At 37.8% G+C, this 24,900-nt stretch overlaps 2 protein-coding genes and 1 long non-coding RNA gene across 5 annotated transcripts in view; 1 reads left to right on the top strand and 2 right to left on the bottom strand.

The window, feature by feature from the left end:
* Positions 1-1,254: 1,254 nt before the first annotated feature.
* Positions 1,255-9,270, bottom strand: Rpt4 (Regulatory particle triple-A ATPase 4). The gene is made up of 9 exons (XM_019050884.2): positions 9,071-9,270; positions 7,740-7,819; positions 7,030-7,069; positions 6,111-6,346; positions 4,755-4,904; positions 3,966-4,089; positions 2,833-2,933; positions 2,151-2,313; positions 1,255-1,560 (listed from the first exon to the last, which is right to left on the bottom strand). Exons 1-9 carry the CDS (start codon positions 9,168-9,170, stop codon positions 1,370-1,372), a joined length of 1,185 nt encoding a protein of 394 aa, XP_018906429.1. The 5' UTR covers positions 9,171-9,270; the 3' UTR covers positions 1,255-1,369.
* A 355-nt stretch (positions 9,271-9,625) lies between these two features.
* The window catches only part of Lrrk (Leucine-rich repeat kinase), a 69,701-nt gene continuing 54,426 nt past the window's right edge, over positions 9,626-24,900 (top strand). For 2 of the 3 annotated variants that reach the window (XM_019050875.2, XM_019050874.2), the window contains exons 1-4: positions 9,626-10,291; positions 11,345-11,501; positions 11,927-11,967; positions 12,998-13,163. In XM_019050875.2, coding sequence (XP_018906420.2) covers positions 10,238-10,291; positions 11,345-11,501; positions 11,927-11,967; positions 12,998-13,163 — 418 coding nt within the window. In that variant the 5' untranslated portion in view covers positions 9,626-10,237. The remainder of the gene's footprint in view (positions 10,292-11,344; positions 11,502-11,926; positions 11,968-12,997; positions 13,164-24,900) is intronic. The other variant, XM_019050877.2, reaches the window with a different exon arrangement.
* Positions 11,302-15,573, bottom strand: LOC109036576 (uncharacterized). Its single transcript, XR_011899880.1, has 3 exons — positions 15,315-15,573; positions 12,855-13,112; positions 11,302-11,566 (listed from the first exon to the last, which is right to left on the bottom strand). It is a non-coding gene; the product is annotated as an uncharacterized lncRNA (long non-coding RNA).

Genomic DNA, 24,900 nt, shown 5'->3' with positions numbered 1-24,900 from the left:
AAGGTTTAAAAATCTGCAATTATTGTCTCCTCTTTTTTATTTTAAAAGGAATGAAATGAAAATCTTCTTTGAAGTTTTTGTAAATATTTTTTAATTAAAAAAAAAAGATAAGTATACCTAAATAAAGTAATTCTGAGAGGAACTGATATACTTGGCTCTCATTGAAAAAAATCATGCGCGAAGATTTGCTGCAATCTGAGGAGGGAATTTTTCGACTCTATAGCCATCGATTTTATTATGAAAATTTCCGTCAAATCAAAAAGAAAATTTGAAACCATTCTCAAGTGTCTAACTTCACAATGCGCCAAGTGAAAATTTGCAACATTCCAAAGCAATAAACCCCCACTGCCTCTAGTCCTTTCAACTGGACTAAGTTGAATGTGCATGAGAGAGAGTAGTTTACCTACTTTCAAAATCACCTTTACTGAAATTGACAACTGTTGTGGAGGCATAATGTCCACTTAATAGGAACGATTTTTGAAAATTACCTATCCTTAACAACTCGTTTGAAATTTCAGACTCCCATTGTGTGGCTCTAATTATTTCTAGCTGAGCCCCTAAGAAAAAACCTCTGTAAAACAATAGGATTCTGCTATCTGAGTTAACATTGACAAATACCCATGCTCAATCTAAAAGTTGCATTCCGCTACCTTGTTAAGATTATAGAAAGTTGTAAAAACTCTGAGATGACGAACGTCGTAAGCAAAAACAGGACTTTCTAGTGGATCTTCAAGAATAATTCATGCTTAAGCTTTGAACTCCAAGACATGCTTACCTCCACATTTTGACAATTATTTCCTGTGAAAAAATCATTATCCAGCAAAAATTGCATGACAGATTAATCCTTCAGCACCTACATATTTATGAATTTTGGTTTACTTTTGAGTTTCTTTTGTTCCATTGCGTAAAAAAAAAAAAAAAAAAAAAAATTGAATGAAATGTGACCATCTCAAAACAAAGTTCTTTTGTCATCATTGACAGATGACGATAAAATTTAATTAAAATAAATAAATAAATAAAAAAATTATGATGATATACTGAAATAAAATTTTCTGCAATAAAACGGATCATTTTTTACGAGTTGGGCAGTTCCCAGAGCAAGACATTGAATTAGACTGCTGCTTTGCTGAAAGTTACGTGCAATGACAAGAAATACGATTTTAAAACTGCCATACTAAACAACAGTCCCAAAGGAGTATAGTTCTCTTCCTAGTATTCAAGTAAATGAATGGATAGCTGAAGAAAGATGTGATCTTATACAGACAGTAAAAATTAGTTTATTACAAATGGTATTAATATTACAAAATACTCTAAAATTAAACAATTTATAAACAATTAAAAAAGCTTAGGATTTTTACAATGTATTTTCTTATATTGGCTTGTAATCTAACTTAGATTCTAGTTTCTTATTATCTGCAACCTTACGTACAGCTTTCATAAAATCTTCTTGAATAACATATTCTCTTTCTGCTCGAATGGCAAATAATCCAGCTTCGGTACACACATTCCGTAAATCAGCGCCATTGAATGAATCTGATAGTTTCACAACTGCTTCATAATCTGAAAATTTAAGATACAGCAACTTAAAATCTGCTCAAGAAAGTGTCTTCCTTTTTTTTAAAAAAAAAAATGTAAATAGTAAAAACTTATTTTTACATAAAATATCGGTGAGCTTTTTTCAGTTTTTGCTTCATTCAAAAGTTTTTTCAGATTTAACAATCTTTTGGTGAGGAGAACAGATTCTTCCTGACCTTGCAACTTAGTTGTATATATAAAGTCGCTTTACAACGCACTCTGGCGTTCTACGACACCCAAACGCCACATATGCCTGTCTTCCCAGAGGTTATAGGGCAACTGACACCGCAACATCTCTTCGTCAACGCCCTGCCGCCAACCCTTTACGGGACGTCCCCGACGCCTCTTCCCAGGTGGTACCCAATCCAAAACTTAGTTGTCATGTACAAAAAGTATTAACCCGATGAAATATGAGAAAGCATTTGATTTCTTCCCTCCAAATATTTTTCACCAAATGTTCAGCAAGACAAAGGCGGAATAGAATGGTCTTAACTCTCTAACTGAAAAAAAAAACGCACAAAAAACAGTGTTTACCTACGAAATTGCAAAGAGCTTAATAAAATGAGAAAATTTACCTATGTCACCATGCTTGGACATGGGCCGCCCATGAATTTTCAAAATTTCAAGCCTGGCTTGTTCATTAGGGAGGGGAATTTCAATTTTCCTGTCAAGACGACCTGGTCGCAGTAAGGCAGGATCTAGTGTGTCAGGACGATTTGTAGCCATGATCATTTTCACCTGAAAATTGAACATAGAAAAATAATGTGTCTCAGTAAATGAAGTGAGAATGCAAAATGCCTTACTTCACCAGGTGCTACTGCCTGTCTGGTTTTTAGTAATTTTGCAATGTGATTGCTGCTGGAACTACCGAAATTTAAATTTTTATGCAGTTGCAACTCTACATTTTTCATTTTTGTCAAATAAAAAAAAATCCGCTCCCAGTTTATTTCATTGAACAAATTGAACAAATCAATATCATTCCTTGGAGTTCTCACAGAGTGTTCTTTGCACCAAGAGGAAAAATCATAGAAGTTTTCAAGAATCAACGTTGCGTAGTTTTCCATTTAAAAAATAACGTACAGCCAGAAGTCTGCAATGTCCCAAACTGAGGTATGGTGGTTTCACAGTCAAAACAGAATCTACTTCAATTGATTGAATTGCGTCTGACAATGTAGTGCATCACAAGCTAAAACTAATGGATGAAATATCCAAAGGAGAGAAAATTGAGAGCAAAGCTGATTAAAAGATAACATTTACCTGTCCTAAAGAGTCAAAGCCATCCATTTGATTGAGAAGCTCCATCAAAGTACGCTGAATTTCACGATCAGCCGATGTACCTTCAGAAAACCTTTTTCCACCTGGAAGATTCAACAAACAAATGATTTTTTAGAGAAATGAACAAGGATTCTTGTAAAAGAGTTCTATAAAAATATTAACACAGCAATGAATCTTGAAATTATCTTTTGATGATAAAAATCTCTTGATATTAAAAAAAGAAAAATAATAAGATAAGTTTTGCTAAATTTCTAAACAAACATCAATTTTAAATGAGAAGCTTCTTTATTTACTTGGTGTGGGTATTTCAGTTTGTGAGGACAAAAACTGAGTGAGAGCTTGGAATGAATGAGACTTTTGAGAGACAAAAAGAGATAGAAGAGAAGAGCCTTTAGGTAAATTTTTGGGTGTGATATACACTTTTGTTAAAAAAAGATCCCATTTGCGATTCTTAAACTGTCAGTGAAAAGTTACGTGAAAGAACTTTTCTCAACACTTTGGCCTTCATTATTTCCTCTTTGAAAATTCAGGGTGTTTTAAGCAACCTGAACTTAGTATTGATATTATTGGTATACATATTAGTATAACATTATTGATATTTGTCCACCATCTGTATCTTTGAAACGGCTTGAGATAGAGCATTGAATCCAAGGATTGTAGAGGTAAATTTAATCGCAGGGAATTCAATGAAAGTATTATTGTGAGTTCTATTAATTTTTTTAAAAATCAGATATTTGTAACTTCACAACGTTTGATTGAATTGCCCTGAAAAGCCCTTCAGTAAAAATTGGAGGAGTTTGGGAGAATATGTGTCAATCAAAAATTTTATGCTTCCCACTACAGAATCAGACACCAAAACATACCCTTACCATTTGAAAATTCTGAGAAACATGGGATGGCTGCGTACCCTCTCCACCCCCAAATGCCTCCCATCAAAGGTTTCGGAGGCCGAGATTTGTATTCATTAAATTTTTTAGGGTTAATTAAGGTGGTGATAGTCTTGGTTTCAGAGCTCTATTTTAAATTGTTATCTGAATACAAATGAGAGACTGATGATAAGAGACCACCCCGTACTTAAGGTCTAAGTTCTTATTTAGCGTTAAAGATTTACTCACCAATTGCATCAATTTCATCCATGAATATTATGCAAGGTTGATGATCTCTGGCATAGTTGAACATTTCACGAATCAGCCGAGCACTCTCTCCGATGTACTTGTCAACAATAGCACTTGATACAACCTGGAAGAATAGGAAGCATATTTTCAATAACACATTATGAGAAAAATATCATAAGCCTTTATTAAGGCAATAAACGTTTGTATGCACCAAAATTTTGAGTTGAGACCTGTTATGAAACAGGGGTGCAAAAATTTCTTGACCATCCAACTGGGCGAGTCATAATTGGATTGCATTATGCAAAAAGGAACCACCATCTCTGGCTTGTCCTTAAAAGCACTTTCCTGCATAGGAACACCAATGGCATATATGCTGTTTCTAGAATGAGCCAGAAATAGTGGTTTCGTATTGCAAAATACGGTCCAATTGGTCTGATCACAATCGGCAATGGGAAGGCCCCAAAAATAGGTTTTAAAAATAGGAAGGTTGGCAAAATCATTCTGTTATTACTGACAGTAATGATCACATTTTTTCCCTTCAAAATTGTGACAGTTTATACATACAGAGTTGTAAAAAGAACAGATCTTTGAAATTTCAGAGGACAAAAAGGTTTTTACGATGGGAAAACCATAGAGTATTTGTATCATTGTTCCGACACATGTGTTTCGGCACTACAGGAAAACCATAAAAATATTAAAAGATTTCTCATTTACTGAGCGTTAAGGCCTCTAATTAAGAGGCAAATCCAGCTATTTTGCTTTCAGAAATTGTCAAATATGAAATTTTACCTTTAAGAAATTAGCATCCAACATACTGGCGACAGCTCTAGCGAGAAGGGTTTTCCCTGTTCCAGGTGGGCCATACAGCAGACAACCTTTAGGAGGAGTGATACCAACTCTTTGGAAGAGCTCTGGGTTCTTTAGAGGTAGTTCAATAACCTGAAAAAAATTGAAGAGATTTTTTAGTCAAACTGATTTAATAGGAAAAAAAATAAGTTTGGTTTGACTACAGTTTAATTAATTTATTTTGTTATTTAATTAACTTAAAACTTTTTTGAAAACCGACTATATAATCGGTTTTCAAAAAATTTTAAGTTAATCAAATAATTTGTGTAGTGCCGATAAAATTTTAAAAAAAAGTGCAATATACAACAACATAGTAATTTATTTTGACCTAAAACTGTAAGTTTAAAATAAAGTCCTTCGTATTTTCCTCAAGTTATTTTTTTGATAGCTTCGCTGAAAATTTAACAAGGGGGTACTTTATTAATGAACAAGCAATGAGGGAATGCCAGCTCCCAGAGGGGCTTTGGGAGGATAGGGATCTGAGCCGTTAGATAACCCAGGGCGCAAAAGAGCGCTGTAAAAGCAGCGTTCATGTATGTGCGACTTCATTGATGAAGTAAGTGATGATACTGCAGATAGTTGTGACACTAATTTTTTTCAAAATCAGGAGTGATGATAATTTATCAAAAAAAATATCATTGCTGGAGTAAGGTGTTGCAAAATTTCCAGGTGGATCTCCTGCAGAAGAAGAAAGGCACAGTCAATGGAAAAAAACTGCTACCACCTCACTCCCAGAAAAAGAAATAGACATTTAATCAAGATTAGTCCCTAAATTAAACTTAACTCTCAGGCACAGGAGTAACAATAAAGCCAAACTATCCTACAAACTCTTTTAGGGTAAGGAGGTGCCGGGCTGTCAACCTAAGTTTCGGAGACGGAGAGTTGGTGATTTAGCCAACGTGTATCAAAATTCAGCATCGATCTGGAATTCACATTTTAGAGGGAAAAGCTCATTTGAATGTAATTTTGTCCCTTGACAGAAAAAAAATTGTGCTCAAATGGGATTCTTTCCTCTAAAATGGAAATTTCGGTTTTACACTGAATTTTGGCATACCTACAGTGGCAAAATCTTACTCCAACACTCTGTCTTATTAACGCATGCATCTAACCAGAATCTGCTTTTGGTCAAGTCTCTTACTTCCACACTGGCCTGTTAGAGCACGACCCCTCTATATTTGCTTTCATGAAATACTCCAAATAAAGGCATAAAAAATAAAAAAGGGTGGGGGGGGGGAACATAAAATGAAAATAATAAAAAATAAAAATCGAGAGTGAGCTTCATACAACAAGTATTCATACCTCTCTCAATTCTTGTATCTGCTCTGCAAGACCTCCAATCATTGAATAAGTAACAACACCAGGATCTTCATGAGACATATTATAGACTAGCGGATCAACTTCACGAGGTAAATACCTCATTATTGTGAGAGTTGTCATGTCTAGAGCTACACGAGTACCAGATTTTAATTTCTTCTTATCGAGCTGTCTTCTACATCCAACAACGTATCGAGGCCCATTAGTTGCTTTAACAATGACTGAAAATTAAAGAAATTGAATGATATAAGTTGATATATGATGCTAGTAAAAACTTGTGAGAAAAATAAGAAAACATTTTGGCCATAAATTACTTTAGGTTAACTGAAATATACTTTCATAGTATGAAAGAAGTAGTATGAGAACTACAGGAATGAGGCAGAGTACAGCAAACGACAGAAATTGAGGGACATTTTATACTTATGAGTTGTTAGAACTAAAACCAAAATGATTGAGCTTTTTCATAATTATTATACAGAAGGGCATTTAGCATTTTGACCCCTTTTTGTCATCTCTCTTGCTCGGTAAGACTTTTACCCCTCTATTTTCAATTTTTACTTCTCATGAAGCAAGACTATCAAGTAATCCTCCCTCCCTTAAGAAAAGAAGGGTCTCAATTTTTAAAAATTGAACCAAAACCTAGAATTGAACATTGTTGCCTCTACTCTTGTCCCCAGTATCCGGTCTTGTCTCTTCAATAATGGTACCTGGCTCCTCTCTTCTCAAATAAACTGAGAAAAAATTGAATACGCCCCCACCAAACTAAGGCCCGAAGAGAAAATGATGATTACACAAGATTATAATTAATTGCAGATTTAACAAAATTGCCTTCTATTTTGCAACTATACCAGCTATTTAAATTCTGAAATAAGGACATTTTCAATACGCATGGAAAATAACTTACACTTTTCCTCAGTAAGTTGCTTTAATACTTCACCAACAATCTGAAAGCACAAATATCAATTAGAAAGGAGGATATAAAAAGAAACCTGGGAAGAGGATAAAACAAAAAATTCCTTGGTGATGAGAGTTCATCAATATAATTAATGAAATAAGTAATGCTGATCTCAGAATACCTCCAGAAAAGGTAAGTGACAATTTAGTTACTTTGAGTTACTTTTCTTTGAGAGAAAAAATTTAAGTTCTAAAAATTACATCAGGTTGTAGAGCTGCTAAATGGTTTGAACTGATGTTGTGATGCTGAAAATTGAGTTCTTTACTTTGATTTGGTTACATTATTCATTGTAGAACATATATCCTTAAAAATCTTAAATATCTTGACTTCTACAAGACAGAATTTTCCTTTTCCAATTTTCAAGTAGTCCTCAGGGCTACTTACCAAATCCTACACTTAATCCCCCAGTCCCTTACACCCAACTCCAGGTGATCTTCGCCTGAGACCATGAGACTCAAGTCATCTGGCTGGGAATCATACCCAGGACCTCCTGATCATAGGGCTAGAGCTACAATCACCACACCACTGAAGGCTGATCCAGTGAAAGTTCTCAGTGAGAACTTCTCACCTGTTTCATTCATTGGAGAATCCAACTTAGAGGTACGTCCAAATACTTTTTAAATGCATTTAAGTTAAAAAATAATGATAGAGATACTGACCTGGCCAACACTTTGAAGAGCTTTGAGATCATTTTCAGATTTATCATACTGTTTTGTAAGGTCTTTCAACTGCTCTCTCACTAAAGAGAAAAAAAAACAAATCATGTTATGAAACATATTTTTAAAAAAGAAATTTCAGAGAGATGTCATGCTTTAAATCACTCCCTTTCACACTATTCATTTGATGCAGTTAGAGAAAAAATATCACAACTAGGGTAAATTCCTGAATTATTGAACAAAAACTAACAGAAGAACCTACTTGAGATGGAAGTAGAATTTACATGAACTCAAATTTCTTCCTACTGAGGTTGCCGTTTTCATATTGCTTTAGGTCTTTGAGACACTTTAAGCTTGTTATACTGCAATATTTATATTAAGGACTACTATCATAATTTTTCTTTAAAACTTAGGAGGATTCTCATTATTGGATATTTAGAAAGAATAAAATTGGCTATTCTTCAATACAATAACTTCTGTGTCAAGACAGCAGGACTACTTGTGAACATTCTGAGTGCTTAAAACCGTTTAGACTCGACAAATCAATGATGCAAAATAGTGAGTTTTACGAAAAAACTGAGGGTGTAGAACTCTGGGAAAAAGACTAAAAAAAGTCTTACTTAAAAATTTTTGGTTCAGAGTATCTTTTTTCTTCGGGACCTGCAGCCTGATTGTTGAAACTTTATTTGGCTTTGTCAGCAAGATAAGACCAGATCTGCGCCGTGTAATAAATTGATCTTCAATGTCTTGTTGTACTGACATAAAGCTCAACAATCAAGCTGTTAGGAATCGTTCTGGTTCGAAATTTCAAATGCGAATCACACGCCATTTTAGGCTTGACAACTCCTACACTGAACCACTTGGAAAGTTAAGTAAATGCTAAGTGAGGCTTCAGTCAAGCTTTAAGGTTCATACTGTAGGGTAGCACCATTTCGTACTTGCTGTTACTGTTCATTTTCGGTAGATACTTTTAAATAACCATGGTGACAAAGCTTCAGAGATCTGATAATAAATTTTCCTACTTGTTTGGACCCGTTGAATAAGAATTGGCTGGGAGTATGCGTATCGATTGTAACAATAAAATACCCTGCGAATTCTTCATTCCAGAATTCAGGCTTGCGGATTGGATTTGACTCATGATAATGGATGATCAAATCAATGGAGAAAGTAGTTTCAGACGGTTGTATGGAAGACAATTACTTATAAATAAATAATTTTGATCTTTTGCGACTCTTGAATCTCTGTAAGTCGCATAAAAGTCATGGTCTTTGGATTTTTCTGAAGAGAATGATAATGCAGTTTGAAGCCTAACCTAAAAAATATCTTGAACTTACTTTCTTTGAGACGACTTTCGACTTCTTTGTGCTCAATTAGTTTCTTCCGATATTCTTGAAGCGATTTTTCTCGCACGGGTTCAGCCGTAGCAGCACTCATGATGAAAAAATGAATAAAACAATAATGTTAAAAAATTCTTGTAATCACCAAATCACGAACAAACAAACAGCGACGGCCAGAGCGCATAGGAGAAGATTTTAGGAGTAGGAACCACAGTCACCGACCCAAATCGTTTGCGTAGGAGCTGATACAGACATCTTGCATGGCACTAAAGCTGTGCAAAATGCCTAGCTTTTACCTGTTGTCACCGGTTATCCGTGGTAGTTATCAACCTCCTCAGCGCTTTCTATTTGGCAGTCTGTAAGCATTGTAAATAACTTCTGAATTCAAAGCACATAGACAATTCACAACCATTCAATTAGGATTAAAATCGAATTAAAGCCAAACAAACCGCAACAAAATACAAAAATATCGTTCGACCTGGCATGATGGCTTTACAAACGGAAAAGCACGAGGAGCGACGGAAAATTCCGAATCAGCGTAGCTAATCACAGCTGAGCTGAGACTGACTGATTGCGAAATCGTTCGTAAACAACGTCGGAAGTGTTTGAGTTTAGTGAAGTTTATCACACTCAAAAACTGGTGAAGTATTTTCCTGTGAAATTCTAAGTTAACAGGTGCAATTTTAGTTTGAGGCTCCTGTATTTTTGTCGAATGCTCGTGCGTTTTTAGTAGTGCGATGTTGTTTCCAGCTCTAACGCGGCAAGGCTTGGGCTCACCTGGTTTTTGCAGGAACTGTAAACTCTATCGTCGAAATTGATCAAACGACGTAAATCTCCAGGTTTATAACGATAGTATTAGTCATCGAAGTCCTGCTTCATGCAATATGCAAGATCCGAGGAGTCTAATCCGATATTTTGTGTTACACTGCTAATGGAAAATAACCTCATCATTTTATTAGTTAAGACGTATTCCTAAAAGGAAAAAAAAACCAGTTCTGGAAAATTGCAGTTCCTTCTGCGGGTTTTTCAATCTTTTCACTTCCAACTATACCTTCAGCTCCCTAAGTTTGATTCAACATTTATCAGATCTCATCTCAATGACCATGCTGTAGCACATACTAAAACAAGGTCAGTTTCGCAACTGCTTCGATCCGTCCTCTTAAGATGGATTTGAACTCTCCAGAAGAAGAGGATTTTCCCGGCAGGCTTTTGCATCAGGTATTGTCACCTTGTTAACAATGTATTTATTTAGCTGTCTCAAAAGTCCTTTTTTTGTACAATTAAGTGTAGATAGACTCTGCCCCCGTTCTCTAATTACCTCGCTTTAGTTTCTTTATCAGTTCATATTTGTTTATCTGTGGCATACATTATTTGATAAGGTTGTCACCAAGAGAATTCGTATTTGCCATCAACCAGGCATAGCCTTGAGCAATTTATAATTCATCCTGATGTAATGATTTTTTTAAACAGAATAAGGTACCTTATTCTATGTATGCATAGGTAGATAAGTACCTTCAGAAATGCCGAACAAGTTATACATTTTTTTCAAAGAAAGTAACCATTCATTAGGGCTCATTTTTCTTGGTATCAATATGACCTTAGTCATACATATAAATCACCATCCATACAAACTGTTCCAGATGTTTACAAGCGTAAGGTATTAAGTAGATTTTTCCGTGTTGTTTACAAATGTCTATGATGTTGGTTGACAATTTATCATACCATATCAAAGAACCCCTGGCTACCATGAAAAAAAATCAGTAGGGGCCTGGTTGCAAAAGGCTCAAAGTTTGAAGCCAAACTTCAGAATCCAATATAAGTAGATAAAGAAAGAGAGAAAAAAATCCTGGTGACCTAAGTCCCCCCCCCCCCCCAGCGGCTGGGCCGTCCCGGGGGAGGGGGGGAGCTTGTAACACCACTGGTTGTGAAATGTATATAAAACCTACAACAACAACAACCACCGACTACTGTACCCACAGGGCTAAGTATCGGCAGCGTTGATTTTCCCAGAAAAAATGCTGTTTTTTTGAATTTATATTGTTAAATTTAACCGTTAATAACATATTTACCAATTGTAAACCATTTGTACCTATTCCATTAAGTTACATTTTTGGCATTAATGACATTCTTCCTGGAATAGAACAATATCATGATGAAGAAGTACCTAGAACTGATATTAGCAACAAAAACCAAAAGTAAGCAGTGTCATTGAGAATCACAACTAAATATCACTGTTTCATTTCTGGTATATTTTCTTTATTTAAACCCCAGGCAGCACTATGGGACAATGCTGAGCTATTAGAAGATCTGTTAAAAGGAGATCAACGGAGGCATTTGGACGGCCAGGACTCGTGGGGTCGAACTCCTCTTCATGCAGCTGCAACCTCTGAAAATTCCAGGTGCCTCCGAGTGCTTCTTCAGTGCGGTGGTAGGTCTTTCCAACTTTTTTGTTTCATATTCTTGTGAAAGTTCACCTCAAGAATTCTTATCAATCTAATAGAAGATAGGAAATCACCTATAGCAAACGGATTCTTTAAAGTTTTATTTAAGTAAGGCAGGACTTTTAAAGAAAATTTAAGGAAAAGTTGATAACTTAATGCGCTAATGACAGCATTTCTAATAATGAGACATCAGGTGCCAGGGTAACTGATTTTTTTTAACCACAAGATACGATCTCAAAGCTCCTTAAAATACATTTGCCACTTCCAGTTCCAATAGGTATTCCGAGTATCTGCTTACTCACATTATAATTAGGGTCTCTACCTTGTTTATTTCTCAATATTTTGCTAAAGAGGTGTTTTTATTTTCTTTTAAGCTTATCCAGTTATTGATTGATTCCATTTTTCTTTTCAGCTAACCCTAACATACCTTGCGGGCCTCGTGGAGACAACAGGGTGAGTGTATTTTCTGGCTTCTGTACTCTTTTTTTCCTATCCAAAATACACGAAAAAAATCGCAAATTTTATGTTGCTCTCCCATTAATGTGAGTCTACAGTTAATCAGTCTAAAATTCAAGTCAGGACAGCACTTTATGGACATTTATGGCTCTAAGTATTTTTCCTGAGTAAAAGCTGTAAGTTTACACTTCTAGAGTGTCAAAGTGGCATCTTACAGCACCCAAAATTGGAAGATAGTGCATCTTTCATTCTCAATATTGAACAACTTGCGAAGTAAGCAACTTTAGCTTAGCTCCTGCCAAGCAGCCAGTCTAGAGAATAGATTTTAATAGAAATAGATTAATAGATAAAATCTCACCTCTCTCTACAACTACAATTCCCTTTAAATAGATAGATCTTTAGTTTTTATTGAGGACAGTTAGTTTACAAAATACATAATGGTCATTACAAAAATCAGTGCCACTGCCAAGAGAAAAAAACCTTGTGCATTATAAGAAATAAATTTCAAGTAATCATTCAAACACAAGTAATTATTCAAACAAAACAAAATTATTTTAGTGATTGACTTCGCTGTCAATTACTGAAGAAGTAACAAGTATTGAAGATGGATTGTTTGGCAAGCAGTGGCGTGGCGTGAATTGCGATGTATCGATTGTTCTGCCATTTAAACCTATGATAAAGAATCGATTATTAAGGTGTTCGCTGCGAACACCCTGTCTATCGATCATTTTCCAGAGGTTTAAATGGTATAACAATCGATATATTGCAAAGCACGCCATGCCACTGTTGGCAAGCAATGTATCAAGTATTGAGTAAGAGTATTTACAGAGAGATTTAAGATAAATTGCTTGGTCACTCTCTTAGAGTGAACTGGGAGAACCCACCTTAATAATGATGTCATCATGCAATAAAGGCATCTCATAGGTACCAAAAGGTAAGGCTTCTTCATGCTCGGTACTTTTTATCTTCATCTTTTAGAGATTAATGAATTACACCTCTCATCAGTCCTGCTTGATTTTTCTTCCAGACTCCTCTTCATTTGTGCGCTGAATATGGATTCATCAACAACATCATGCTTCTTCTGGCTCACAAAGCTGATCTTCTGGCCGAGGATGGCTGTGGCTTGACACCTTTGAGTATTGCTGAAAAAGGGGAACATGTAGAATGTGTCACCATCCTAAAACAAGCTGTTGGTGAGTCATAAACTCATTTAGTTTGTTATGCTAGCTTTGTTTCTGTGGTCATTTTCTTTTCTTTTTTAAATAACTTTACGTCTTCTTGTTTTTTTTTGTTTTTTTTTGCTCTCTAATTTTCTGTATCTGAAAAAAATATTTCCATGCCAGCAAAAAGGAATCGAAATGTCTGCAGTCAGAAATTCCTCCAAAGGGATTAGTCCAAAGGTAAAAAATTCCTAAAAATCGTGAAAAATGAGATTCTTCTGAAAAATTTCTCATTCATAAGAAGGGGTGTCCAGACTTCTTCCCCCCTCCCAGCCGTGCCAATGGTCTCATTCTTTGCAATCATACTATTCCTGAATTTTGTCCCGGTTCAAAATGTAGTTATTGCTGCTGTGGGTTTCTTGAATGCTAAGGGTACCTGATAAGCCTTAGACTTGTCAAATTTCTAAGTTTGGGGCCACCTTCTACCTCATCAGCAAGACCTTGGGGGCTGAGATCGCCCTTGAAATTTCAAAAGGTGATGGTAAAGGTTTGAATAATAGCCTTTTTTATTTTTCAAAGGTTCACTGAAATTTTTCGGGAAAGTTCAGTTCAATTTCACCGCAAAATTTCAAATTCTTATTTCTCATGAAATTTTCCATCTCAGCCAAATGGGCTTCGGAACTGTCAGCTTCGAATCTTTCAGGATCAAAACACCTTTTTTCGGGTCTCTAGGTCAGTTTTTGACCTAGCTTTTTACTGAGAAGGGTTTTATACCTCAGCCTTAGACAGGGAACTCAGGGCAGGGTGTCTACAAGTCCGGAACTGATTTTTTCGAGGCGATCCGGAAGTACTGAAAAAGAGCGGAATTCCGCAAGAAGTTCCGGAATTTTTTCATTTTTTTCTTGTCATTTTGGTCGCAATTTAAGCGGGAAATTCAAATGTTTGAAATTTGCCGAATTTCGTCAGTTGGAGGTGCTGATAAAGTACTGAATTTTTCTGTTGAGGAGGTACTGAATTTCTTGGGAATGTACTGAAAAAGTACTGTAAAAGTACTGATTTTTGGCCAGCCTGTTTCAGTAGACACCCTGCAGGGAAATGGGACAGGGGTAGGATGATTTTGGACTTTTTGGCATCGATTTCGGTCAACATTTTTCGTACTTTCTGCTTTGATTAAATAATTTCAAATTGTGACGGGAATCCCCATGTTCAAAGACATAACCCCCCCCCCCCCTTTATTTCCTAAGGGGATGGGGGTTGCGGAATGGTGAAATTCTGGTTCTCTGGGTTCGATTCCCTATTTGTTCCCGCGGCCGCGGTTCTTGACTTCGCCCGAGCCAAAATAACCGGGAGGAGAGCCGGATGAGACTAGTCTGGAACACCTTGTGAGTGTACGGAAACATTTTGATAGCTCACCAACGGCAAGCATGCGTTTTTCTACGATTCCACCGTCGTTTCGCCTCGCATCCGATGTAAGTTTTTATAAGCAGTCTGGCAACCACGAGGAAGATGGACGTGACGAGTCGACGAGTGATGACTGTCGACCGCAGTCAACATCATAAGGTAGAGTTGGAAAATGAAAGTTTTAAGAGTTTGGCAACCAGTGGTTCGTGTTCCCCGTTCATTTTCCGTAATTTCGTTCATGTCCGAGTGCGATTGCCCCCCTCGCAGCCCCCCCTCCCCCTAGCTCAGCGCCCGTGACTCGGCGCCCATCTACGAGGCTGCCATATCATACTTCATAAAAAATGTTGCTAGTAGTTTTTCTGCACTGGTAAAAAAAATTGCTTGGATCCAGAGTTCAGACTCTTAAAGACGTTGACGCAGATAACGAAGTTAAGAGTAAGATACCCTACGCATAGCCAGCACAATTTTCTGGGGATTGCACAGTGCCTACTTTTCAGGAAAGGTCGAAGTCTTCCCGCAAAGGATTCCCTAGACAATTCTGGAAAAAAGTACTTTTTTAGATACATTTTGAGGCCATTCTCACGCATGATCTAGCGTTTGCAAACTTCAAATTTAACTCAACCCAAAATCTTCGAAAAACGTATCAAAAGTTTTCCTTTTTCCCCATCGCACCATGCGATGAAATGTTCCGGTTCTAAGGCTGTTCTCTATAGTGCTGATTTTCGGGAGGGGGGGGGGGGGGTCACCCTGGCCCCGAGAGTTACGTCCATGGTGTATCTTTACCGTGCGAAAGGGTCGAAACGGTCAAAATCAGCAACTCCTCCGCTCTTGCTGTACGTCAGACAAAACTCAAATCTAGAATGGTTCTTGGGTTCCAATGGGCAATGTAGCGTCGGTGTTTCGTTGCGTACAACGCACGGCGCAATCTGTAATTATGTGTCCAATCTCTTTCGCGCGGGAGAATTGCTGCCGCTCTATCATAAGGGGAATTAATGGAAGATTGTTGAATGTTGACGCGCGGTAAAAAAAAAAAAAACAAAAAAACAAAAAAAAAAAAAAAAAAAAAAACAAAACCAGGCACCGAGAACGGGACGAGAAGGGGGCCTTGCCTCCTCACCCTTCTTTTCACACGTTGTCCGTTGTTTTCGACCGTTTTCGGCACTTCTCTCCATTGAACCACACAGAGGGGAAAAATGTAAGTATTACGGTATACCAAAAGTTACGTGCAAAACATGTTGAACTTCAGGGGTGCTAATTGTTCTCGACTTCGCGGTCGTAACATAATGGAGATGTTGCATGTGCGAGGGATTTGCGATTTGACCATTGATTCGTATGTAAAAGTTCGCGAGAAACACGATGGTGCCACTGGTTTTCTCTGAAATCAACTCCCAAGCTCATAAAAAGCTCTCGAAGTGAGGCCAAAATGGAAGGGATATCCCATCCTACCCTGAGAGTCCACCTCTACATCAAAACAAACTCTCCGTGCAAAGATAGGGAGCAAATACGCTAGCAGTGTTGCCGTGTTTTCAGTTTTGGAGTCCCCAAATAAAGTGGCAGCCCTGTCAATGTATTTGCTCCCTATCTTTGCATGGAGAGTTTGTTTTGATGTAGAGGTGGACTCTCAGGGTAGGGTGGGATATCCCCTCCATTTTAGCCTTACTTTGAGAGCTTTTTTTGAGATTAGGAGATGATTTCAGAGATAACCCGTGGCACCATCGTGTTTCTCGCGAACTTTTACATAAGAATCAGTGGTCAAATCGCAAATCCCGCGCACATGCAACATCTCCATTCCGGAGTTGCCCCAAAAATTGTGGAAGCTAAGAATGTTAGACTTATTTTCTCTGTGTTGCGCGGAAAATCTGTGCGTTGTGACGCTCATAGAGCCTTTATTGCAAGACTGCCTGTGTAAATTATCGAAACGACACAACTTCTTGTAAACACTCAGAAATTAAAGTCTAGAGAAAAATTTTCTGGGTCCCTGTAGAGTGCCCTGTTAATAATTTCCTCAGCCGATTTTTTTTTTCTTGTTCTTGGAGACTACAGGATACTCATCACACCAACAGGACGCTCGTCGTAACAACCAGACGATAGGTCTCAAACCGAAATCAGAAGAAGGAAATATTAGCAGGGCGTCGTGTAAGGACTCAGGGAAATTCTACGTGAAGGGATACGTGTAATGGATCTCGATTTTTTCTTCTTTTTTTTACCTCTGGCGCGGTAATTTAGCAACGCAGGGTAATTTTAGCGGAACCCGTCAATCACCTCTCCGCAGATAGAATGTCCACTCCCCCCTCCTCACCGTCAGTACTATCGCCATGTCGAATGTGTCGTAGCCCCTGTTAAGAACATGCTGTTCTCGAATAGAAAAACAATCCTGCGGTAGAACTTTCATTTGATAGCCGAACAGAGATTATCCCGACCTCGCCAATCAAAATCTTATTCATCCACGTTCCATGTTCGATATTGTCAGCTTACTCAGTGAATCTAATGAAAGGCTACATGCACTCATGAACTAACATTGCAAGAGATTTGACTCAAGGTGGTTCGATGGTTGAGCGGCTGTCAGTCGAAGCAACTTACAATGTATCGCGTCGCTTTGATCAGGTCTGCAAGTGCAACTTTTTGTCCTTTCTGTAATAAGTTGATATCACAAAAGCAGCTTTTATAATTAGTCAACTTTCCGTGGCTTAAGGAAGCTGCGCGGTTGAAAATAAAATAAAAATCTAACTTTAGTTTTAACTCTTACTCTAATTGGCTAATTTCATTACGGCCATTGTCAGGGAAAACCAGGAATAGCGAAAGGCAGGGATGCAGAAAGTTCTTAGTCTTTCCAATTTTCAAATTGTCTTTCCCAGCCCTGGTAAAAATTGGCAGTAGAATCTGTGTTCCAAAATACCATAGACCTACAGCCGGCTGTAAGATTTCCAATAGCTTCTATAGCCGGCTACACAATTTCTTATAGCCTTTTATAGCCGATGGCGATTGAGCAACAGCCAGGCGATAAAGTGTATGCTAAACGTTACTAATTACGGATGCTAGGACGTTGGTAAGTTTTTGGAATACTGCTCTCTTTTTGGGCCGTAGTATCTTGATTTATTTTGCGAGGAAAGCTCCGTACTTTTGATGGATGCCTGCCATTACTAATATATTAGAGCGCCTTCAGTTTCGTATGATACTGTGCAATATCTCTGGTGTGAAATAGTTGCTTCAAGCGCCATGGCAGGCGGGCAGCCAGCGCGAAACACGCATTGGCGCCTATAAACCTAACAGGGATACTTCACGCGTTGCGCAATGCGTGCAGTATCCCTGTTAGGTTTGTAGGCGCCAGTGCGTCGCCGCTCCGCTTTGTGTTAGGCTCTAATATTTAATCTGGCGGAGTCAGCGTTATTCAACTCATGATTTTAAAATGTTTGCACATCCTGTATGGATTATTCCCATTTTAATTGATGAAAAAAAATATGTATTAAAGGAAGATATAATGTGTGTTTTGTAAATATTAAGGTGGTTCCGTATCAAACTTAATGATTTCCAAAGCACACGAATTTCTACACAATTTCTTATAGCCTTTTATAATCGATGGCGAAAAAGCAACAGCCAGGCGATAAAGTGTAAAGCCCGGCGATAGGAACTATAGCCCGGCTGCATAATTTTTTATCGCTTCGTATATCCCGGCCGTAAGATTTTCTCCGCATTCTACAGCCAGCTATACGATTTTCTGTAGCCTTCTTTAGCCGGCTATAAGAATGCCTATGGTATTTTGAAACGCAGCTCTTATCGCCAATTTTTACCAGGGAGTTTTAAAACCCCTTTTTTCAGAAATTTCAAAAATATTACTTATTCCAAGGCTCCGCACGCCAAAATTGCCGCGATGTTGCCAGCTTTTCCTTTTTAAAACATCGTTTTCGGGGCCTTCCCACATTTTACACGCGACCGATCGCGACCAGTTCGGTCACGTGATTGAGAAATGTTTGTGTCCGTGGTCAAAGGAGAAGTGAATCAGAAAAAACGATTCTAGCAGGCGGAAAGGACAAAACGACCAAAAAGTCAGATAAAAGTTGCGTTAATGTGAACGGTGAAGTTCAACGTTCCACAAGTCCCAGTTTGTTTCCTAACAAACTTATAATCGGAAAATCTTGAAATTATTAATTATAATCTCTTATTTTCTTACAAATTAGACAACTTTTTCTAACTTGATCAGGAAAAACGTGGGAAAACCAGGAAATTCCATTTATACTTCCGTCCGCACTCTGGAACTTGGTATTTTACTGCGCGGGTCGATTCGATACGAAGCCAGAATCAGGCAATTGGCCCAGCAAAAATAACCAGCTCTGTTGACCAAATCCCAAGCGAATAGTCAACAATACACGGTACGTTTTTGTCCCGATGGGCGTTCGTTGGAAATAGCACCCATCCTTGAATGGCTCTAGGGTGGCAACACTGAGTGACGCAGGAAGCACATCCTGATATACATTTTAAATGCCCCGTTAGGTGAGAACCACGTATAACCATTGAAGGCTCTGTGAAGATCCGTGGTTTCGGCCTGGCACGGCAGTTAACCACTTAAATGATGCAGACAAAGAAGCAATGTTGCCAGGAAGAGGAGACTGTGAGGTGCGATTCCAACCTGAAGGACGCACAGTAGATAGAGTCAATGGGAGAGATCGGGCATGGACCACTAGACAAGGTACGAATTTAAGCATTCTGATACATGTTTCTTAACCAAAATTTCACGTAGAAAACGATTCGCGCAACGAAAACTGATGAAACAAACTCCAAACGAAGATATTAACGTTTTTATTTCACATTGGTTACGAGGAATTTGAACTGCCCGCTGACAAGAAACTCAAAGCTCTACGTGAGTCAAATCGCGCACCACAGCGGTTTCAACAAGCTTCTCAATCGAGTAATGTTCATATCCCACCATATGTTGCTCACACTATAAGCAATTCGCTGCAGCTGAGCCAAAGCGTCAAGATTGAGGTTGCCAGATTTTTATATCGCAGAGACTGTCATGATAACGTTTAGCGCACGATGTGAATCACGCAGAGCATTGAGTTTTCATGAGAGGGTGGTTTGAATTCACATATCAAGATTCATTAAATATCTTTGGAAAGAGTTGATTTCGGTAATTTTCGTTGTGCGCGTCGTATTCTACGTGAAATTTTAGTTAAGGAACATGTATCAGAATGCTGAAATTCGTACCTTATCTAGTGGTCCATTTGGACACTTTAAAAGCACATAACTCCGTTCAGGCAAAATTTTGAGGTTTTAAAGTGGTTTCATTGGTTCCCTCGTTAAATTTTCTTCCAAAAGCACCCCTTGAAATTCAAATTTTGACGAAATAAACATCAAAATTTGCAGTTCTAGCAAGAAATTTCATGTCCGACCTTTAATTCATTTTCAGAATCAGACTTTCACAGCAGTTGGAAGTCAGTAAGTGACTTATATATGATATTTTTTGGGACCTTTGAACCCCTCAGAATAATTATTGGACAGTGGCATAGCTCTTTTCGGCACCATTTTTTTTATTTCTTGTGATTTTTGAGAGTTTTTGAAAAAACTCATCATTACCGTAACCTATTTATTTTGTTAGTCCAGCACACGCAAAAGAAGTGGAAACTGATCTTTTTTATTTTTTTTGTTTAGTTTAAAGTCTGATAGTTCGAAATAAATACAAATATTTGGATAAGTTATGATTAAAACTTTTATTTAAACAAATTTCAATGTCAAATTCGGAATTTTTTGTTTTTTTTTGAGTTCTAAATTGCCCTACATTTGAGAGAAAAGGATGAGGTTGCATGTAAAGATTTTTCTATAAAGAGCTAAACTTATATTTTGTAATTTCCCCCTAAATTGTAAATTTACAGCTTTTTTTCCAATTTTTTTTCAAGAAAAATAAGCCGGTTACGGTAATGATAAATAGTAGCGGTAATGACTGTAAGTATACGGTAATGATTTATTGTTATGCATGACGGCCTTATGGGGTAGGATCTCAAGGCTGAAGGAAAAAAGCACTGATTTCTAAAGAAACATTGTATTAAAGCAGTACAAAAATTCGAAAAAATGACCAAACCAAATCATTTGAAATAAATAAATAGTCAAAGAAATGGTAGAAATCAACCAATTTCACATTAAATGAGTATCTCTAATGAGATCACTAAACAAAATAATTATAATAGAGGAAAAATAGGACTTTATTTAACCACCTATATGCAAAAGAGAAAATTTCTTTGAGAAGAAATGTAAGTAACGTAAACAAAAATATCTCTAGTGAGATCTCCAAACAAAATAATCATAATAATAGTCAAGAGAAAATAGAACTTTTAACTAGCAAAACTAGCAATAAATAGTATAAGACTATCTCGGATCGTATTGATGTACTTTCTGGGCAGGACGGGACGGTATTGCTGGTGGTATCTGATGGGCCATTTTCTTGTACTGATTTAAACTGACTGACTTTCAGTTTTTCTTGTAAGTTCTGAAACCATTTCTCATATGGGGTTGACATTTTTCTCCAATTAAAACGTCTGTGGACAAGGAAAAGACAGAGATATATTTCAAGGTAATCTCAAGCAACTGAAATTATTCCTAAAAAACTAAAAAAGGCCGCTATAGATTCATTAAAAAAGATAGTTGGTCATAACCGAAACTCTTGCATCATTACCGTACACCCTAGACGGTCTGGGTGGAAGTTACGGTAACGATGGTTACGGTCACGGTAATGATGGTTACGGTAATGAGAAACATTCAAATTTCGCGCCAAAAGGAGACATGGGCTTGTTGTAGGAAGGTGAGATTTCATATTTGAGGTTGGTTTAATGCCATGCGTTCATAAATGAAGTAGGTTTGATGATATCTTCAATCCTTGGTGGATTTTTATATGGTAACGGTAATGGCAGCTGAGAGTTGGACAAAACTCAATTCATCACTGTAAATTGAACGAATATTACTTTATGATTAAGTAAAAAATAGAGAGCTACTCACCATGGGTCCTCCTTCCAACACAAACATCAACGAATGTAAGTTCGAGCTGGTGCTGTCGCCTAGCAGCCGAAGTTTGCTCCAGAACAAGGGGTTACGGTAATGACACCAAATCCAGTAACAAGCACAAGATGGCAATTTTTTCGAAGACTTAGAGGAAAATATAGCTCTAAAAAGAAAGAATTATCAATTCAAAGTATGCTGAAGCCATATTTGATTTCAGAAGCCCGTGACTTTGTATATATTTGCTTGAATTCAGCGATAAAGTTGAGACTTTCGACCGGTAACAGGTTACGGTAATGACAAATGCAGCATTTCAGATCAAATTTGAGCTATAAAAAAAGAAAATTCCTGCAATTTAAGCACGGATTCGGATTCAGCGCAAAATTTTCATGAGGAATGATGTACAAAACACCATGCCACTGGGTTGGTTTTGTGAAAAAAGTATAACCAAGCCATATCCTTAAAACTCTTTGAAAGAGGAGCATCTGGACTTCACCAGACTGCTTAATTGGGCGGGCACTAACTGTTGGACTAACTGCTAGGCAGTGCGTAGAATATCTCTTGAAAATGAAGTCGTTTCCAACCAAAATCACTTTCCTTCAGCGTGAAGGGAAGGGCCATCCCGACGAATCTTCTTCGTCAGATAGCATCAGTTTCTCAGAAGTAATAGTTGTCTCACTAGTAACCAGTTCGTAGCCGAGAAACAAGTCACGGCACCATTTGAACCCGGGTTTGGCCAACAAAATTTTTGTAAAGTCGCGGGAGTGTTGCATCTTCCCAATTTTGATTTAATCGATGATCCTCTTTAATTCTTTATGCAGTCTGGTCGTCGAACAATGGACATTGATAAGAGCATGAAACAAAAGAAGTCTATTCAAGGGACTTGAATTGCTTGTAGTCAGGTGATATCATGCGTGAGTGCGGACGGACTGGTATCACTTCATCTTTTTGTTCTTTTTTTAACCATTTTTAATGCTCCTATAGTCCTATCTCATTACCATCGGAAAGCCTCAACGTCCTCACTGCAATACCTGTGATCCCAGCGCATAATTTTCTGCAGACCGCTCATTGCTTGTCGAATTACCTACTTGGAGCGACAAAATAAAATCGAGAGGTGGGGCTTCGTCGATCAAAGTACTTTGTCAAAGAACCAATGAAGTTCTGCAAATAAATCCTTTTTCAAGATTGGGCAAAGGCGCCTGTCTGAGGCGAATCCTTAGCCGGAATCGAAATAATACAAAAGATAGGCTAAATACCAACTTAACTTATCCGTAACGACCCTTGCTGAAGCGATGTCTTAATGCGTCCCCTACTTCAGCGGGCCTTTATTTAGATTCTTCTCGTTTGAACTCGTCGTATTTTTAAAAGGGCTTATCCATCATGACCGGCTGCGCTCGTCAATGTTTGACATGTAAGCCCTCTTAGAAATAAACTGAACATTTCTCTCCACTCGAAATTACCATGACGAAGTTTTATGCCGCTCACCTCTACGTAGTATTTTACAGGGCAATTATTTATCAGTGCGCTACGCAGAAGCTTTTTTGCAAGCTCATTTCGATTGATTGAACGTTCAATCCTGTTTTGTGATCGACAGAACCGACAGGGCGCGAATCTTTAATTTAAACAGCACGGATTTCAAAATGATTTCGTATTTATCCGTAATACTGTATGAAACCACAAATGAGCAGTGTGGGGTGCTGAATATTCAACTCAGAATCATTTTACTGAATTTTGAATTAATTGCACTTTCCTGTTTGCCAATCGAATTATTTTCATTGCTTTTTGTGACAATTTTCTCCACACCGGTGAAAAATTCTTGAGCTGAATTCAGAGATCGTTTGTTCTTCTGGCAGTAATCCCTTCGTATGATCACTTGGTCTGAAATAAATATGGTGCAGTGATGAAAACGAAGGACTATTTTGAAGGACCCTCTTCTAATGCAATGGCGTTGTGGCAATTTGAGAACACACTTTAAAAACGTTTCTTGCAATTTTTCTGATTTTTTTTTTCCAAATGGACGGTACCGAAAAGCGTGAAGGGAGAGTGTTCCGACTCCGCCGAAAAGCGTGAATGCCCGAATAAAGTAAAACTTTGGAAAGTGACGCATTTTCGTCAACGCCTGCTCCTCACCTATGATTTTACGCGAGAAACTTTATGCCAGGTTCCTTTAAACACTTCTTCATTGATTCGATTTTTATAAACCCGGTCTGCTAATGCTCCAATTTGATGACTCTGGAGCAATCAGTTGCGTCAGAAATGTTTTTAAAACCTCTGGGTCCTGCCTTGGTTACTGAACTGACCACAGGTTGATGTTTATTTCTAACTGGTGTTTTTTTTTAACTCCTCCGCGAAAACAATTAAGTTGGGATGCTTACTCGAAAAATTTTCTCCAAAGTGTCTGTAAAACAACTATGCCGCATTCGTCGGTCGTGCTAAAACTTCAAAAGAAAAAAAGCAAAAAAATCTAGACGATGCGTTTTTGAGAAAGTTGCCAATGTTACGATAATAATCAGTAATAGTTTACTTCATCGGTACATTATGCACCGCTGGATTATTGAGAGAAACAAGCAAAGCGCCTCTGCAGTAAGTAGGCACTGCATGCAACGAACACTAAACGAAATTTCATCATAACGCCTGGATGCAACTATTCGGCCCTCACGGATGTCCGTGTTGCATACACTCGAAAGTGAAGGCGTTTTGAACGCTCCGGGCACAAGTTTTTGGAGGAAGGCGGTCTGAAGTTCCTCGCGTAAAATCCTAGGTAAGGCATTAATAAAAATCACATACATGTTTCTTCTTAAGTTCCTCTTAGTTCAGTATTTACAATTTTAGGCAACCTGTTCAAACAGATTCACTAAAGTTTTGTACTCGTTCGTATTTCAGAAGTGGCTTTTTAATACCTACCGCGTGAAAATTAAAAAGAAATGTCGTTATATTGCAACCAGATCTCTAATATACGTAAAGTCTTTCTTGCCTCCTTCTCTCCTGTTTCAACTTTTCAAGGGTATCCATTTGCGCAAACGACTGCCTTTTTTCACTATCTCAAAAACGCAAATGTTCTTTTGTGCTTCCCGGGTTTTTGTTTGTAATTTTTACACTAAATTTGGGATTTCACCATTCTATCATCTTTTTTAACAACAAGCTGCATATTTCGGCCAAACCTCAGCGAAAGAAGATTTCGGACATTGACCCTCGCTCAGCCTCTCTAGCATTTATATTGCGTATGGCGAAGTGCAACTGAAGTGATCGTTTCTTATCATCAGCTTTTGCCGCAGTAGTATGAACGGATGAATTATGTGGGCACACTGATGACAGAAGTTCATGAACTCATAAAAGTATTGTGTGAAACTGGCCAAGACTCAAGTTAGACTGTTCAATAAAAGAA

Source organism: Bemisia tabaci, chromosome 5 (genome assembly GCF_918797505.1).
Source record: "Bemisia tabaci chromosome 5, PGI_BMITA_v3".
NCBI lineage: Eukaryota > Metazoa > Arthropoda > Insecta > Hemiptera > Aleyrodidae > Bemisia > Bemisia tabaci.
The sequence above is the reverse complement of the archived record's forward strand: the minus strand, read 5'-3'. Positions and strand labels throughout refer to the sequence as shown.

What these genes read in the sequence shown, in the direction of transcription:
- Rpt4 (XM_019050884.2), bottom strand. Translation starts at nt 9,170, where the DNA reads ATGAGTGCTGCTACGGCTGAACCCGTGCGAGAAAAATCGCTTCAAGAA. An exon ending in CGAAAGTCGTCTCAAAGAAA is followed by an intron (nt 7,820 to 9,070) that starts GTAAGTTCAAGA and finishes TTTTCTCTTTAG; the next exon opens with TGAGAGAGCAGTTGAAAGAC. An exon ending in CTCTTCAAAGTGTTGGCCAG is followed by an intron (nt 7,070 to 7,739) that starts GTCAGTATCTCT and finishes TTGTGCTTTCAG; the next exon opens with ATTGTTGGTGAAGTATTAAA.